At 30.8% G+C, this 18,339-nt stretch overlaps 2 protein-coding genes across 2 annotated transcripts; one reads left to right on the top strand and one right to left on the bottom strand.

The window, feature by feature from the left end:
- LOC114379770 (aquaporin PIP2-7-like) lies at positions 1-2,395 on the top strand. Its single transcript, XM_028338472.1, has 4 exons — positions 1-433; positions 801-1,096; positions 1,450-1,590; positions 1,803-2,395. Exons 1-4 carry the CDS (start codon positions 124-126, stop codon positions 1,914-1,916), a joined length of 861 nt encoding a protein of 286 aa, XP_028194273.1. The 5' UTR covers positions 1-123; the 3' UTR covers positions 1,917-2,395.
- A 6,653-nt stretch (positions 2,396-9,048) lies between these two features.
- LOC114379106 (protein SODIUM POTASSIUM ROOT DEFECTIVE 2-like) lies at positions 9,049-10,621 on the bottom strand. Its single transcript, XM_028337670.1, has 3 exons — positions 10,003-10,621; positions 9,753-9,828; positions 9,049-9,469 (listed from the first exon to the last, which is right to left on the bottom strand). The coding sequence occupies exons 1-3, from the start codon at positions 10,462-10,464 to the stop codon at positions 9,285-9,287; spliced, it is 723 nt and encodes a 240-aa protein (XP_028193471.1). The 5' UTR covers positions 10,465-10,621; the 3' UTR covers positions 9,049-9,284.
- Between the last annotated feature and the right edge of the window lie 7,718 nt (positions 10,622-18,339).

The raw sequence follows: 18,339 nt of genomic DNA, 5'->3' as shown, positions 1-18,339 counted from the left end.
TTTCTTTCATTACTTAAATACCACCCTCTTTCCACTCACCCCTTCAATCCACTCCACTCTAGCACACAAAACTTGCTATAGCAGTAAGCTATAACTCATTTGAGGCTCTGTGAGAATTGAGAAATGGCTAAAGATGTTGAGGTTCAAGAGCAAGGAGGAGAGTACTCTGCCAAAGACTACCATGACCCTCCTCCAGCACCTTTGTTCGACCCAGAGGAGCTCACACAGTGGTCCTTCTATAGAGCCCTCATCGCTGAGTTCATAGCAACCCTTCTCTTCCTTTATGTTACTGTGCTCACCATTATTGGCTACAAAAGGCAGACTGATACAACGGTAGGTGGCACCGAGTGTGATGGGGTTGGCATTTTGGGCATCGCTTGGGCCTTTGGTGGCATGATCTTCATCCTTGTTTACTGCACCGCCGGTATTTCAGGTATCACATCATCCCTTCAAAAAATATTTCATATCAATGATAACAAAAAATATTTTTTTCCCTTTATATCACTAGAAAAATTAAAACTAGTGAAGAAATAATTTATATATATAAATTTTAAAAAATTGGTCACTATAATTTAGTGACACCAGAGTTGATAAAGAAAAAACAGTTCTTTTCTCCACTAAACTTAGTCACTGATTCATTGCTTTTTAGTAGTGAAATTATATAGCTAGGAACATTCATATCTATAAACTATGAAGCAACACACCACACTATTCTACTAGTTAGAAGGTAAGATGTTGAACGTGTATTATATATGCATGCAAGAAGAAAATATAATTTTGTGGACTTGGTGTCGTTGTAGGAGGACACATAAACCCGGCGGTGACATTCGGGTTGTTCCTAGGACGCAAGGTGTCGTTGATAAGGGCGTTGTTGTACATGGTGGCACAGTGTGCCGGTGCTATCTGTGGTACTGGATTGGCCAAGGGGTTCCAAAAAGCATACTACAACAGGTATGGAGGTGGTGCCAACTCTGTTGCTGATGGCTACAACAATGGTACTGCTTTGGGTGCTGAGATTATTGGTACCTTCGTTCTTGTCTACACTGTCTTCTCTGCCACTGACCCTAAGAGGAACGCTAGGGATTCCCATGTTCCTGTAAGCATACATACATTATTTAAGAAAAATTATTACTACCAGCAGTCTTTTTTTTTTTTTTTAAGAAACAAATCGTATATTTTTTATTATTATTTGTTTCTTATAAAAAAAAACGAGAGATGAGATGTAGTATAGAGTATGAGACTATCATAGTTTAGATAATTTTCTAATCCACATAACTATGTTTTATTTGTAAATTGGAAATAAAATAGTTATGTGTTGTTTAAAAATTATTCGAGACTATAGTGTTCTAATAGTTTCTATAATAATTTTCTATCATTATTAATTCATTATAAATATCACCTCTTCTATGCATCTCTTTTCTAATTTATCTCTTTGCCTTATGCAAAAAGGTACTGGCGCCACTTCCTATTGGATTTGCCGTGTTCATGGTTCACTTGGCTACAATCCCAATTACTGGTACTGGCATTAACCCAGCAAGGAGTTTCGGAGCAGCTGTAATCTACAACGAAGACAAAATCTGGGATGATCAGGTAAACATAATATCCACTCATAAACTTAACTTATTGTTTCCTTTCCCTTATTAAAAAAAAATCATCTGTTTTATTAAGAGAATATATATTTAAATACAAACATACTATTACTTGTTACATTTTTTACCAAAGAAAAATAATGATGTTGAAAGTTTGTTATGGATGCTGATGGTGGTCTAATTAATTTTGGTGAATTGTTTCATGATCATCAGTGGATATTCTGGGTTGGACCAATTGTTGGAGCAGCAGTGGCTGCATTTTACCACCAATACATCCTTAGAGCAGCAGCTATCAAGGCTCTTGGATCCTTCAGGAGCAACGCTTAATTAATTAATCAATTAAGCTAGCTACCTTGATTAATTTGCCAACAAGGGCTATGCATGGTGTTTCCCCCGAAGAATAATAATTTCTATGTTGAGGAGTGCTAGTGATCTGTCTATGCAGTTCCCTAATTTAGGCTTTTTCGTCTTTTCCTCTCATCAGCTACAGTTGTTGGGGGTGTTTGGAAGAGAAGGCCAAAACCATGGGGGCATGCATCAAATTGTAGATAAGCATGCTTGTGTCCAAGGGTGTATTTTGTATCCCTTTTGTGTCTTTTCTTTTTCTTTTTCTTTTTTTTAATTTCCATGTATGTATTCCTTGAGTGTTCCTTTTCTGTCTTGTGCATCCTTAGTCATTTCTCATTTTACTCTTCATAATTAAGTACTCATCTTCTCTTGTTTATTAAAGCTTTATTAATCATCATCTATGAATGTAATGTACCTTGACTTGAGTAATATTTATATATATTATGTTGCTGGTTTTTTATTCACACGGATAAGCTTAATATAAGATAAAATAATAAGTGAAACCATACTCTTTAATTATTCTTTCAGTGATTTATTGCCTTATATTTTACCTGGTCATTCGATTGTTAAAATACTCTAATAACATGTACGGAAGAGAGTATAACATATCTTTTTGATTTCAAGTATTCGAATTGAGGGATAGAGTCAGTGTTTGGTTCTCGATCCAACTTGCTTCCACACGAATTTTGAGACAAATATAACAGTTTAATGCAAACTAAACACAGAAAAAAGAGTCTAAATGTTTTTGTTAACGTTGTCTGCACCGGCAAACGATTACATAAACATACTCTTTTTTTTAGAAAAATGGAAGCTTCTCGAATTATATATACAAGTCTAATTAATGAACTTTATTTTTGGTTTTTCTCTTAAAATTGAGTGTGTCACCACCATTAATCTTAGGCTTGGAATTTCGGACAATGTGGACAAGTGTCCTTTTGGAATTAGGCCAAATTCAATGTCCTTTAACTACTGAGTAGGCTTTACAAGATCATTCACCGATTTGCGTAACTTGCGCTTCTTGAACCTTCAAATTTGTCTGTTAATCCCCCCTAACATTGTTTATAATAGATTTCTGTTGGGATGCTTATCCTAATCCTAATATATACATAAACTATTGCGAATGTGTACTAGTGGAAGAGCTTAATTAGCACAATAATTAAATTACTATTCCACGCAAAAGCTCGCCTCTTTATTAGATAATCTAACTTGGCTTTTGTGGTGGTGGTTCTCGGACGTGACATGAAATTTGGATTGTTTTTGAAACTCATCGCTGTTGCTGGGGACACTATAAGTTAAGTAATGGAAAAGAAATAAAGAAAGAAAAAGTAAACATGTTAGGTGGATATATGACTTCGGATTCCTTACCCGTGCACTTCTCATTTCATAGATTGGTGAGCTAATATACGTTATCTTCACCATATATTTTATGTCTCCATGATTTTGTGGCCATTTGTTTTATGTAGCGATTAGCAAGCTAGGTGTGTGTTATTTTTTGATAACTTAACTATGTTTTATTATGTACGAGCACAATTTGTGTCGATAAAGCCATTCATCGTTATGATACTATTATGGTAAACCCATTTAAGAGCACTTGTGTATCTTGACATCTTCAACTATCCATAAATTCATAATATTCATCAAACTACATAGATTAACAATTAATTACTGCACAAATAATGGTTTCATATTTTTTAAAACATTTTCAGGTAAGTCAAACCACCCAACACATAAACCGATAAGATGTTTGTTGAGTTAGAGCCCAATAACACGATCATGAATTTGAAGAAAAATTAGAGAACACGAGGCTTGGATAGATTGATTCCTTATCTTATATTCGATAAAGTCATTAAAAAAATTAAAAGAATTAAAGAACTGTAAGAAAGAAAACGAAAGGTAAAAAAGAAAAGAAAAAAAGTTGAGGTTTTTTCGCATATTCTATTCTCAAGCGCATATCCATGTTTAGGGAACATGAAGGTGACGAAACATTTGAGATTTTTTTAAGAAACAGTCATAATCATGCAATGGTGCTTAAGTTAAGTATCTTAGAAAAATTAAGATTCTGACGTATTAGCAACTGAGGGAGCTTTCATTAGTATCGTAAGTTCCATTAGTCCTGCAAAGATCATATTATGCCTACGTGTTACTTTGGAAGTCTCTCAAACTCAGACCAAGAACATATTCTCGAATCTTAGGCTCATAGATTTAACTATGATACTGGTGAAATTTTTAGAAAAAAAGAGTTTACAGTGGTAAAAGATTTGTAAAAAGTAAAAAAAAAAGAAGTCAAATTACTGTTTGAATTAAAGCTCTACAGTAAACATTTTTTTTTAGATCATTAATTTCTTGTGTTGTTTAATATCTTTAGACCATTTCTTTTATTATTTAATACTTTTATTCATATATATATATATATATATATATATATATATATATATATATATATATATATATATCAGTTTTTCATGTCTATATCCATATCAAGTTCATGTGATGGAAACCTATGAACTACCGGGATGGGACCATTTAGTGGGTGCAAGCTTTAAGCCTAACTGTTGGGTCAAGAGATCTTAATTAAATAAAGCCTAAGACGCTAGATCCATACATTGTTGGCTATTGCATCTGTATTTTAGAATGAACTTTCAGAGAAATGTAATAAAATTTATTACTTGATGATGAGAGTGAAGAAAACAAATGTCTGCATTGTTTTGTACCAAACCAGTCCCAGGAAGCCCAATCCATCAATTGGTCTGCCCAAAAACTCTTTACTGTGTTTTTGTTTCTGGTCTGTCTAACCTTGTCTTCACTCCTCCCCCTTTAATTTCTCTATCTAAACGTAGTATTTTTTATAAAATCAAATGATATAATTTTCATTTTCATACACTATTTATATTATAAAAAGTTTTATACTATTATTCCGAATCAAACTAATTTACGTGCTGTTTAAATGGAAAGGTTAAAGAAAGAAGAAAATTGTTTTTCAAATTAGAGAAATAACTACAAACTTATTATATTAAAGTAAGAAATTGCTTTAGGATATGTCAAAGAGTTCATTTGAAAAAGAAAAAAAATTGGCTTTACTTGGTTAAACTATTTTAAGAAAATGTTTTATCTTGAGGACACGCGCCCATGTGATCAGTGAAGTATACATGTGATTGTAACCTCTTAACAAACATTTAGGCCTGAACATATGTAAATTGGTCTTGGTCTCGGGTACTCTACTTGATATTATCGATTATGCTGAGCTGAAGGTTGGGCATTGGGCATAGGCACATGCAACAAGGAAGGGAACAATGAGTAAACTAAATCAGGGAGGGTGGAGATAAAGGTCACAATTTGATGCTGCCATAGCCGGTGAAGACAAAGTGGGCGGAATAATGCATTACAGATTTTAGATTTGAAAAGTAAAAAAATAATTTATTCTTTAAAGTTCTACATGTCAAGAAAGAGTTAGATAATATATATTAGTCTCGATGTATACAAATAAAGTCTTCATACTGTTAAAGAAAATTTTTATTGCATCAATACGTAATTATCAGATGATAATCTAGTTGGTTGGTTTGAAGAATGAAGGACTCGTAAGATTATAGTTTTTATAGGGGACATTGGGATTGTATAAAGGATTGTGGCAGATATATACAACTTGCATTTATTTTATTTGAGATTAATTGAGCTATTGGATTGGAGTTGTTGATTACCGAATCTGCTCTCGGTAGTGGAGTTGCTAATGCTGTGCATGTATCCTATGGTTGCATCTTAACCCCAAGTCGTTGTGTGGCGTGTGAATTGAGATTTGGGGGTGTAAATGGCCTAGATTAGGTTTGATTTTATCTATTTTTTAATTTAATCTTAATTGAGTTAAATTGGATTGAATTTATCTTTTTTTATTTTGTTAATCTAATTCAACTTTAATTGGATTGGTTAATTATCATGCTAAATTATTAAAAAAATTGTTGTATCTTTAAGTCTTTGAAAAAATTAAAGAAATCATCAAATTTAAAAATAATAAGTATATTTTTTTTCCAGAACAAGAAGGATATTTTTAAATCAATATTCATACAACGTTGTACTACTTATATGACAAGCAGAAAAAATAAATCATAAATATATACTTATAGTATTATTCATACAAAAATATATTATCTTAAAATAAAGTAAAAAGATATATTAAAAAATAATGTATTATTTTAGAATAAAAATATATTACCTGAAAATAATATGTGTTTAGTTTAGGATTTTTACATTAATAATTTATTTGTATGTGAATTGGATTGGATTTTGGTCAGACACTCTAGACCCGTCAATCAATTCAATTTCCAGCTTCTTTTTTGTGCTAATAAAAATCAATCACAAAAAATTCTAGATCTGTCATCGAGACCGTATACATGATCATGTATCTTTTATGGGACATTGGGCTGTATCTACATTGAGCTGGGTCCTTTAGGGATGATAGAAACTGAGGTGTCAACGTAGTTGGAACGTCAGCCATCCTTTCTTTGCCCAAACTTCTTTTTTGTGCCAAAAGAAAATTAAACAAAAATATTCTGGATTTATCATCGAGGGGTATACATGATCATGTATCTCTCGTATGGGCCATTGGGTCATATCTACATTAAGTTTTTGAGGTAAATATGCTTAAAATTTTTACCAAAAACAAAATTGTTTGCTTAACATAAAAGCATGTTTCAAACTATTTAACACTTGCTGAAATAAAGATAAAGGAGAAAAATATAATTATTATAAGTAATATGATGTGATTGAAAGAGGAAGGTAGAAAATCGATGAGTGTTAATTAGGCATTTGAAAAATGTGACTATTATAGGTTTTGACTGGCTAAGTACCTAAATGATGATGATTTCGTGAGGCTTCTTTTTTATAAAAATAAAAAATAAAAATCAACGGCCATCAATTTCAAGCTCTAGAGAATGTTCAAAGCAGATAATTTTAATTCATAAATTATAACTCCATGTCTCGTAAAGGAGGAGAACCCAACAAAAAAACTTTAGATCACATGTAGGATGTGGAATTGATTAACATTTTCAGTCTTACTCTTTTCTTCAATCTGTCATTTTCATCTTTCGTTTTTTCTCATTTGATTGCATATAAAACACTAATAAAACCGTTTCATTTTGGGATCGTGCTGGTTGGCCTTTTTGTAGTTTCTGCTTGGCGGAAAGGATTTTCCATCAACGCTGCATTTTATTGGTATTTATTTTCCCTTCCAAAGACTAATGCTCATTTCAACCCTAAAGGAAATTATTTTTGCAGGGACATGATGCTAACTTACGACTTGTCTTATATTTAATTATTAATTAACTATATTGTTATCACCTATGAAGCACCGATACCGATACGGACACGGACACCTAGATACCTGTAACGTCCAAAATATAGAATATAGTACGGATGTTGTGTCGGTGTCGGACTCTGACACGGACGCGTGTCAGACACTGAACACGACAAAAGACTGGAGTATCCATGCTTCATAGGTTATCACAACGTTATCGATGATAGGATAACACAATTTCCTTGGATGCGTGGTTATGGAAATTGATGAATAATCCACTAATTTTTGTCATTGAAGGATTGTCATTTGTGGTAGTGTCGACTGTCAAACTACAATTATGCCGAGAGTTATAAGGGTGTAAAATGAGAAGGGAGGGAGGGAAGAAAAGTTCGTATTTCAATTTTTTTTTCGTTAATAAAAAATTAATAATTAATATTTGTTGGGAAAAAAAATCGAATCACAATTATTATATTGTGTCCAAGCATAAATCATCCATTGAAGAGGATAAGCTACTTAGACGATGGATGGTGCGATCCAATATACAATTTTCGATCCCTAGCTGAAAGCTTCATTACAATGCCAATAATTTGCACATAATTGTTTGCTTTTCAACTTCTTATAGTGTTTTCTTTTTCCAGAAGTCCGCTATTTATTCAAAGAAATTAAAGCAAGCAAGCAATACGATGAGGAAAGTAAACTACCGAAATCATGCACACACACAGTAGATAGAATTCTCTTGGCTTCTACATGGTACCTTTGTCTCATAAATTGGTTTAGAGAAAGTAGAATTCCAAATTAAAGCAAAAGGAAGATACAACACACGGCGTGGAGTAACCCTACCACCGTCAAATTTGAGCAGGACTAGGCAACCATAAAAGTGAACTATGCCCTCATCATTTGGTTACTTGTAGGGAATGTAGAAATGTACAATATTGACAAAAAGAAAAAAAGCAAACTGAAGCCTCCAACAATGGGACCTTCATGTCACATTAACTAGCACTTGGTGCTTCGAGAGTGATAATGAGAATGAGATGACATTTGTAGCATGTTTGAGATTCCGCTGCAAAATTACGTTTGATATAAAAGTAATTTTATCAATGGACTAAGGTTCTTATTTTTGTGTTTATTTTACTTTTATTCATATTTAAACACATGATACAATATTTTTAACTATAAACCAAACATGTATTTATGTTACTACTTTTGAGTATAAATAAAATATATTCACTTGCAATGATATATGGGGTGGGTGGGGAGGGTAGGTGGGCTTCTGAATTGTGCTTGTAATGAGTTATGAGTGCACAAAAAATTGGTCACTGAGCTATATGACCCACTTAGTAGTGTTTGGAAAACATCGATCATTGTATAAAAAAGAAAATGTAATAAGCAAAAGTTTGCTCAAGAGAATGCATCCCAAACAAACCAGCCGGGCCTTGAGTGCTTCCTGCTACCACTGTCTGGCATGCATTACATTGTGACTTGTCTCCCCAAGAAAATGTACTCAAGGTATGCAAGGTTCTCATGCTTAGAGAAACCGAGACCCATTATTACTTTTTCATGTGCTTAGCCCAGGGTAGTACTGATAAGTCCTTCTCTCATTGTGGTGTGAATACTCCTATACTAGCTTGTTCAGGTTCAAAATGGTTGGTTCTGACACATATTTTGAATTTTCTTTCTATACTTTGATGTCATTTATGTATAAGCAATGCTAACAGGAACAAATTAATGTGGGTCTTAGGTACATATTTAAAGTTAAAGTTAAATTATACACGTTACCCCCTTCTCCATGCATGTACCAATATAGAATTGTAAGTTCTACTACTTCAGTGAGCAGAATCAGTACACAACAAAGGAAATTACACCCATCTGACTGAAAAACATTGTTCATTTACACGACACACATTATTAAGCTTGAGTGCTTCACAAGTCATCAAATTTCTAATCATACAGAAACACGCACACCTCCTAGGTGTATCAAATTAAAGTCTAGAAGAGAGATGAAGATAGAAAAACAAAACGGGTGAAATTAATAAATATATATTATTTATGTTAAATATAAGTGATTATGTCGACCATGGAGATGTTGGCCTAGAAGATGATGACAGTAATAATGAGGATGACGATGTAGAAGATGGCCAAAGCTGTGCATTCTTCACCTTGGATACACTTGCCAGTACCCCTAGTGGTGTCACGTCTCCGACGATGATCACTTTCTTTGTCTCCATGTCTATGCTGAATGATGTCACTCCTACATATATTATATATTGGATTAGATTAGCCATATCATATAGTATTATTCTCAACATAAACAATATATGGAGAAACTACATGACCAAACAAATCACTGATGCTTTAATACAAAGAGTGGTTGATATAATGATTAATTATACTACAGAAAACGTCAAACCTTGATGTCTAGAGAAAGAAAGCAATAAGGATATCAGAATTATTATTACTGCAACTATTTTGCTAATTAAATTGATGCTCTCATTTTTAAACTCCAAAACTATGTATTGATTAACTAAACTCACCTTCCATTTTTGAAATATGTTTTCTAACTTTTCCTTCGCAGGCCTTGCAATGCAATGACACCCTCAAAACCACAACCTGAAGGTTTCAGAAGATGTTTATTATCACCAAAATGCCAACATAAAACAAAATGAATGTGAATTGGGAAAGAAAAACTAACAACCCAAATTTTCGTTAATTTTTTTTTTTCTATGTAGTATATTGAGAAACAAGAAACAATGAAAGAACAAAAATTAGAAAGAAAAGAAAAACCTGATCCTTGGAGCGAGCTGAAGAAGAGGACCGAAGAGTGGGAAGATCGTTTCTGTTCTTAACCACGAGCTTGTCTTTCACTTTGACATCATGTTGAGAAGGAACCATTGCTGAGATTTTATTGGACTCAGACACCCATTCAATGAATGGTCCATCACCAAAGAGATATCTTCTGGATGAACCATCAGCACTAGCATGAGTATGAGTATAAAAGTCGTTAACATCAGCAGAACTTTTTCTACGCATGTCCCAGTTTTGCTTATCAGCTGAACTCTTTCTGTGCTTCTCGAAGTAAGGCTTAGGATTAATGGGCAATTGGGATGAACAAGGGACATGAAGTTGGCTTTTCCTTCGATCATGGTCGAAGCTTTTGGTGCTTCGATGTAACGTAGAACGATGGTGCATGCTAGAAGTTACTGCTGTGGAACCAGAGGAAGAACAGAACAAATCAATTCCTTTCATGGTTTTTGTCCTGGTAGTTATCTTTGCTTGTGGCCAGTTATAAGCTTATGAACAAGAGAGAAAAAGTTGGATTTCTATTCTATGTAGTAGGTAGTAGCTGAAGCTAGAGCAAAGGCAAAGAGAGTAACAGGAAGATCTTAACTAGGGAAGGAAAAGAGAGATAATGCATTTGGTCCCACCGGCGTAATGATGACCTAGAAGATATGAGATTAATCTGGATTTTCAATGTTGTGTTTTATGTTGATATACACCCATTAACCTATCTTGTAACTAGAAAAAGAGATAAAGATTAAAGAAAAATATAAATATGATTGAATTTGTGATATGATAAGAAAAAAAATAAAGAGAAATGGAAAATATTGGTGAAATATTTAAAATTAAAGAATGTTTGTGTATTATTATACTTTATCTTTTATTATTAAGTTTTTTTTCTTAATCATTGTTAAGGTAATTTGAGTGTTTGTTTGAATAAATATTGATAAAATTAATTTTGAATTAAACTGATTTTAAAGTGATTGATTTATATTTGGATGTTTTTATTATAAAATAAAATTAAAAATAAAATTCAATATAAAATTTTAACCTACGTTCTGATACTAATTGCTGGATCAGCGTTTACCATTAAGTAAAAAATTATAGCTAATAATGAGAGTATAATTCTTTCTACTTAATAACATAACAATTTAAATGTCACCAGTCAACTATGATTTTGACCCATTTTGTTATAGAACAATTGATATGACAATCCAATGAACAATACTTTGTACATGTAATATAATAATAATAAATCATTTTCCTTATTTTTTTTAATTGTTGGGAATAAGAAAGTGTGTTCTTCTTTGCCGCGATATGATTACTACCACTAGTGGTGGAATTAAGAAAGTTTAGAGGTGACAAGAAGGTTCTATTATTGACGCATCATTGTTTCACTGTGGGCCCTGTTCTACAATTTATGGGCTCCGTGTTTCGTTTTCTTTGAATGAGCCCTTTTCATGCTTTGAAGGCAGTGGGTGCGCTGCGGATGTGGATGGTTGGAATTTGGAAATCATTTTTTACTATTTGATTGATAAAAACACACTAAGAGTGTATTTAGATGGAAAAATTTAAAATTTTGAATTTTAAATCCTTCAATTAAAATTCTTTTATTTTCAAAATTTTGTGTTTGGATAAAAAAAAAATTAAAATTATGAGGATGAAAAAAAAAATATGATTAATACGCTAGTTATAGGTTTTTCTAGGCTCACACTTATCGATATTTTAAGAAAGATATTTTAAGAAAGACGATATTTCTTGGAGAAGATTGTAAGAAGAGAATTTCAATTTCTCACCTTTAGAAGAAAATTGAAATTCAAGATTTTTAATTGTTTAAAATTCTATTTTAAAATTTTAAATTCTTCATAAAAAACATTCAAACAATTAATTCTAAAATACAAAAATTTAAATTCTCTGATAAATTACTTTCCTCAGTTTGAATTCTCTATCCAAACGCATCCTAAGATTAATTCATGAGTAATTCGTCCCGTAGCATACAGCAGTGTTGTGTTTTGGTATCATATTATTTTGTTAGTATTATTATCCCCAACAGACACTCATATATACTAATAATACATACGCACATAAACAAGCAAAGCAAGTGTTTGTGTTGCGTTTGGTCTCTGAAAGAGAGAAAGTTTACTTCCTTGACTACAACAATATCTAATCTAAATGTTAGGTTTTCAAGTTGCCATCAAATTGTAAATAAAAATAGTTATCTGTTTGAACCTTGAGCACTACAGAATCTTGTGCCAGATTTTGGGGATTGTTTGACGAGAGAGGACAAATAATAGGTCAAAGGTCGGCTATGGTGCACTACACAAGTTTCCATCAAACAAATGCAAAGAAACAAAAAGAAAAAAGGAAAATTATGAATTAGACACAGGAGGAATTTAATTAGTAAACGCAAAATGTTTACAATTATAGAGCAAGTAATCATTAATTTATCAATGCGCCATGCATGCTCATCGCCTGAAAAGGGTAATTGTTCTTTCTTTCTTTCTTTTTTTTTAAAGGGTAATTATTCTGTTACCATCAAATATTGCAAAAGCATTTAAATTAAATACAATCGTATGTAGTCTAAAGATTCAACCATCTAGTAATAAATTGTTATGTATGATAACATCATTAATATTTTATAATTATTTTTAAAATTATATCTAAAATAATTTCAAATTAATTGATAGTTGACTTTTTTTTGAGTTGTCTAAGAATTAAACAAAGGTTACATTTGATAAAATATTTTAGCTAATTTTATTTATTAGATGAACTTTTTAATTATTAGGTAAACAAATTTTTTTTATTAGTTTTTAATATTTTTTAAAATGCTATTTGAAGTAGTGTTTTTTAAAATATTTTTACCTTCTAGTTTTTTATATTTATTTTTATTTTTTTCTCAATATATTTATCTATTTTTTTATTATTCTTTTTAAATAAATTATTATTTTATATTTTTCAATTACTTTGATTTTATCATACACTTATAATTTAATAAATTAATTTTTTAATTTTCAGCTGTCCAAGCTATTTTTTTTTTACCTAACTTTATCGAATATAGCCAAAATGAACATGCATTTGAACTCAAAATGAGTCTCTAAATCCCGTGATTATTTCAACAACAAAAAAAAAACACAAAGTAATGCACAAAAGTTCTGTGGGTAACGTACTATAGTGCACATGGATTCTTATTATAGCTAATTCCAGTGGGAAGTGCAAAACGAAATGCATCATGTCACTCTCTCGCTCTGAAGTCTTTCTTCACCAGCATGGATTGCTTTAAGACTTATCTATCCGATCCTTAATTATTTAAAATACATATAGCTTTTACTGTGCGAGACTGTGGGTATCCTTCGGTGATTCAGTTTTATTATATATTGTTAACAAAAAGAACACTAAGTTTATATATAATCACGCGTATAAAGATGTGGGTCTCGATCTTTTCAGTTCAAGGATTAAGGATTTATGACCTTTTTTCCAAATTCCAGCACTAACCTTAAATTTCTTCTTTCTTTCCTTCCCTTTTCTCTATCTTTATGTTTACCGTTCCTTTTTCTTTTTTGTAGTGTTGGCATAATATAAATTTATATGAGCAAGCTCATGGACCGCACAAATCTCTGATATTGTTTAAGAGTATCTTTGAATAGAGAATTTTAACTAAGGAAAATAATTTATCAGAGAATTTGAATTTCTATAATCTAGAATTAAATTTCTATAATCCAGAATTCATTGTTTGGATGTTTTTTTTTTAAATAATTTAAAATTTTGTAATTTTAAAACAGACTTTTAAACAATTAAAAATCTGGAATTTCAATTTCCTTCTAAAATGTGAGAAATTAAAATTATCTTCTTACACTCTTCTTCAAGAGATCCGTATGAAATTGTGGAACACCAATCATATTTTTTCTTTTTTTTCATTCATTTTTTTTCACCCTCATAATTTTAATTTTTTTTATCAAAACACAAAATTTTGAAAATAAAAGAATTTCAATTGAAGTATTTAAAATTTTTAAAATTTAAAATTTTTCAGAATTTTAAATTCCTCCATCCAAACACACTCTAATAGCTTGTCTTATATATCCACTAATGGATCGAGGACAATTAGAGAAATGCAGAAAAGAAACTCAAATTTGCCTAAAAACTTACGGGTTTAGAATCTAGATATAGATAGCGTCCGACCGGTCTAATTGCACTAATGCATGCAGTTGTAGAAACATGCAAGGGAACAAAGTGTCTTTACTCTTTTGTAAAGGATTGTATTTTTTTTTTTTGTTAAAATAAAAACAAATCATGAATGTATTAAAATATTAACTTTTATTGTTTTCATCAACGACTAATATTTCAAATTTTAATTTCCAAAAAAGATATTTTAAGAAAAAAAAATACAAAAAAAGGTACGAAGAGAAAAATTGAGAATGCAAATAAAATCCCCCGTTTTGCTTTAGACAGAATACCATTCCCCAAACTGGGCCAGAGAGGTTTGCTCCAACACAGCTTATTGTAACTGTCACTGAGGCCCAGATCTACTCATTTCAACATATAAATGTTGTGAGAAATGAGAAGTAGCACTCTAGAATATGCCAATATAAGCATGTTAAATGCTATTATTTCTGGGAGCAGAAAATTCTTTAGCAATTCATTGCTGGCACCACTTTAAGTTTTTGTTCATTTACTCTCTCTTTTCTCGTTATAAGATTTTTTTTTAAAATTGTTTGCTTTTTTTTATAAGATTTTTTTTTCTATTTTTTAGATTAACCAATTATTTTTTCCTACATATTATTTAATTATTCTCTTTAAATATTAATAAGAAACAATTAAGTGGATAGAAAGATAAAAAAATGATAATTTTGAAATGATAGTATAAATAATTAACACATTTAATGTGATTAATTAAATTAATTATTTATCTTAAAAGACATAAATTAATTAAAATGATTGTATAATTAAAAAGAGAGATAATATCCTGAACTTGTGCAACGTTTTGTTCTCCTCTGCCTGTATCCTTCCCTTTCATTGTATTTATCTTTCAACAAGTTTGCCTCCTTTTCTTGGTTACTAGGTTTTCCACCGGTTTAATTATTTAATATCTTTCCTTTCAAAACAGTTAAAAAGATAGTTTAACTGAGTCTAAACGAGTTAAAGTCCATATGCATCACTGATCTGTAGTTGTTCTAGATTCCTCCAAGGCTCCAAATAAGTAGGACTTACCACAAACAGTGGTGGTTGCTCTTCCGGTAGTTCCAAGGAACAGACTCAAGACTTTCAGAAGCATTCCAACATACTTAGTCAATCTAGATTTTAATAAAGAATAATGACATTGGAAGACTTACATACTTAAGATAGTTGTGTGCATCTTATTTAGTATTTACATGACATTAATTGAGGATGAGCCACAAACATGATTATAGTTGAGCTAAGTTGTGTATTCGAGAATTCCACACTAAGAAGCATGTTTGAAGATGAACCATGTAGACACGGTCCATCCCAATTTTGTTATGGGCTGGTCCAGAACAATTTGACTAGTCTTCTATTTGAGTTGATACAGGGTCCTGCTATTGGTCCTCCCTACTTACTATATTAGCCTCCAAGCAAAGTAAGAAGAGAAAAATACCCTTTTTATATTTATTAAAAAATGTTCCTAACAGGTTTCCTTCTTTTATGGGTAAAAAAAATTATGTTTCTGTTTTTTTTATCTTAACTCTCCGATTAATAAGAGGAAAGAGATATGGACTAATCCAAAATTCGACTGGAAAGTAATTAAAGTTTGATTAAGAATTATTTCCATTAAGGATTAAACTCAGATACTATCAGAACAATTCAATCTTAACTTAAGCACATTAACCACTCGTATCCAAACACCTAGCCAAGAATTACAAGTAGATAACAGAAACAATTTCTCTTGTATTAATACTTTTTCAAAAAATTTAACATAAGGAAAACTTATTTCTACTTTGTAATTAATTCTAGGCTTAATGTCACTTTTAGTTCATTATGTTACATAGTTGTTTCGTTTTGATACATTAAATTTTAAAGGTTTCATTATAGTCCTTTATGTGTTTGAAATGTATCATTTTGGTCTTTTTTCAATTTGTTGATAAAAACGTTAGTGTTCGATTAACTTTTAAATTTTAAAAAATGATCAAAATGATCATTTAAAAAACACAAAAGAACAAAATAAAACTTTTAAAACATAATATATCAAACCAAACAACTGTGAAACATAATGGATAAAAAATAACATTAAACTTTTTAAAATAATTAACTTTACATAGCAACGGCTAAAAAATGTCACTATCTTTATTTTATTTTAAAAAAATAGACAACTAAAAAATCATCATCTCCTCCAATCTTTCCCAAATCTAAAAAGATAAAAAAAAATGTAGCACCACACAGATCGAACAACGTCAACACATAATCTCATTGAAACCACTGAAAATTCTTATACTCTTCACCAGAAAACTTAAATCTTTCACACAACTATGCTTCTGGAAACAAAAGCATGAGAAATTGGAGCAAGAGTTGTCTTCGATGAAAGACAAAAATATGACTCTAACTCGCCAATTAACCCAATTTTGAACGAGAAAGTCATAATGTGGCTCTTTGTGAGGTCTATGAGCAAGACCTCCATTATTGCACACAGTTGAACCGGACAAGTAAAGGATTTTTCATCCTACATCTACAACTGGGTCAGGGAAGGCGAGCGCCAAGCAGCACAAAGATAGACTAAATGGTGCGTTTCATTGGACCAAAACAAACACTAATGTTTTTACGAACGGAGATTAATGTTTCTAACAAAAAATTAAAAAAAGAATCAAATAATACATTTCAAAAATATAAAAGATTAGAATGAAACTTTCAAAACATAATGTTCCAAAGGTGGAACAACTGAAAAAAATAGTAGACAAAAAATAACATTAAATCATTTTAAAATTTAAAAGTTAACAAAATACTAACATTCTTAATAAAAAAAATTGAAAAAAATACCAAAATAATATATTTCAAAAACATAAAGAATATAAATAAAATTTTTAAAACTTAATATAATAAAACAAAATAATTAGGAAATATAATAACATTAATTCTATATACATGTTACTTCGTTAAAAAAAAAGTTATAATTAAAAGTTACCAATGAATCAAATTAACTATGAAATAATTAATCGAATTAATTACAAATTATTCTGTTTGGGTGATTAATTTGATTCATTGGAATAATTATGATATTATTAAAAAGGTAAAGTTTAATTACCACTTAAGAAAAAAAGAAAGAAATTTTACCTTATGTTTAAGTAGCATATGGAATAATTTCCTCCTTATATTGGAACTATATGACAGGCATACTCCTAGTCCTATTGTATAGGTACAATTACAACTCGTCGTAATTTCAGCTAGAACTTTACGCGCCCTAACGTTAATTTGGTTGGCAGAGTATCAATAATATTAATAACAACAGTCATTGACAGCTGAAGAGAGAGAGAGAGATCTTCCACTTCCAGAATGTTTTACCCCAAAGTGGAAGAAACGAAGACAATAGTCATATACATATATGCAAGCTATATTTGCAGAATGAAGAATCAAATGCGGAATAAGTTAAGGTTTTAGGCACATTAGTAACATTGTCAAATTTTGGTAAACTTTGCGGGCCGTCCAATGCCAAGTAGCCAAGTTTGTTACAGACTGAATAAAAACGCGTTTGCATGGCTAACTCTGGTCTTTCCTTTTTCTTTCTGGACTGCAAATAACATAGCACCCAGTTTCTTACTTTCCTACTTTTTCTCCCTCAAATTTAATTCTTTGCTTTCTTTCGTGCGTATCTTTTTAGGTTAATTGTTTGTTTGGTAAAGAAGAAAAAAAAAATGAAAAGTACTTAATATCCTTTATTGAAAACTTTTCACTATTTTAAGAAAATAAGTATTGATTAAATATTTTTTTAAGAAAAATGTTAGTAACACACTTTTTCTCAAACACTCTCTCTATTATTAATTGAAATTTATTAAAAATCATAAATTTTGTGAGACTCATATTTTATTTAATGAGTCTCTTTTTTAATTTTGTAATTTTTTAAAATTTTAACCAATGAGAAAGAATTTATTAAGGGAGTATGTTAAAAAGTGTGTTATTAATATTTTTTTTTTTGTAATAGTTGTAGTTAATATTACTTAATATATTTTCTTTAGCTAATTTTTAGAAGTAATTTTTTTTTCGTTAAAAGTTTTCTCTGCTGCTTGAGTTTCTTTCCACTTTCGAATCTTCAATAATTCCATGCATCTGGAATGTACAGTCGGAGTAAGGCCAAATAAATTGATTTATGAACACGAAGGCTATATATAAAATATATTTTTCATC

Source organism: Glycine soja, chromosome 12 (assembly GCF_004193775.1).
Source record: "Glycine soja cultivar W05 chromosome 12, ASM419377v2, whole genome shotgun sequence".
In the NCBI taxonomy this organism is placed as follows: Eukaryota; Viridiplantae; Streptophyta; class Magnoliopsida; order Fabales; family Fabaceae; genus Glycine; species Glycine soja.
This window is presented reverse-complemented; position numbering and strand designations above follow the sequence as displayed.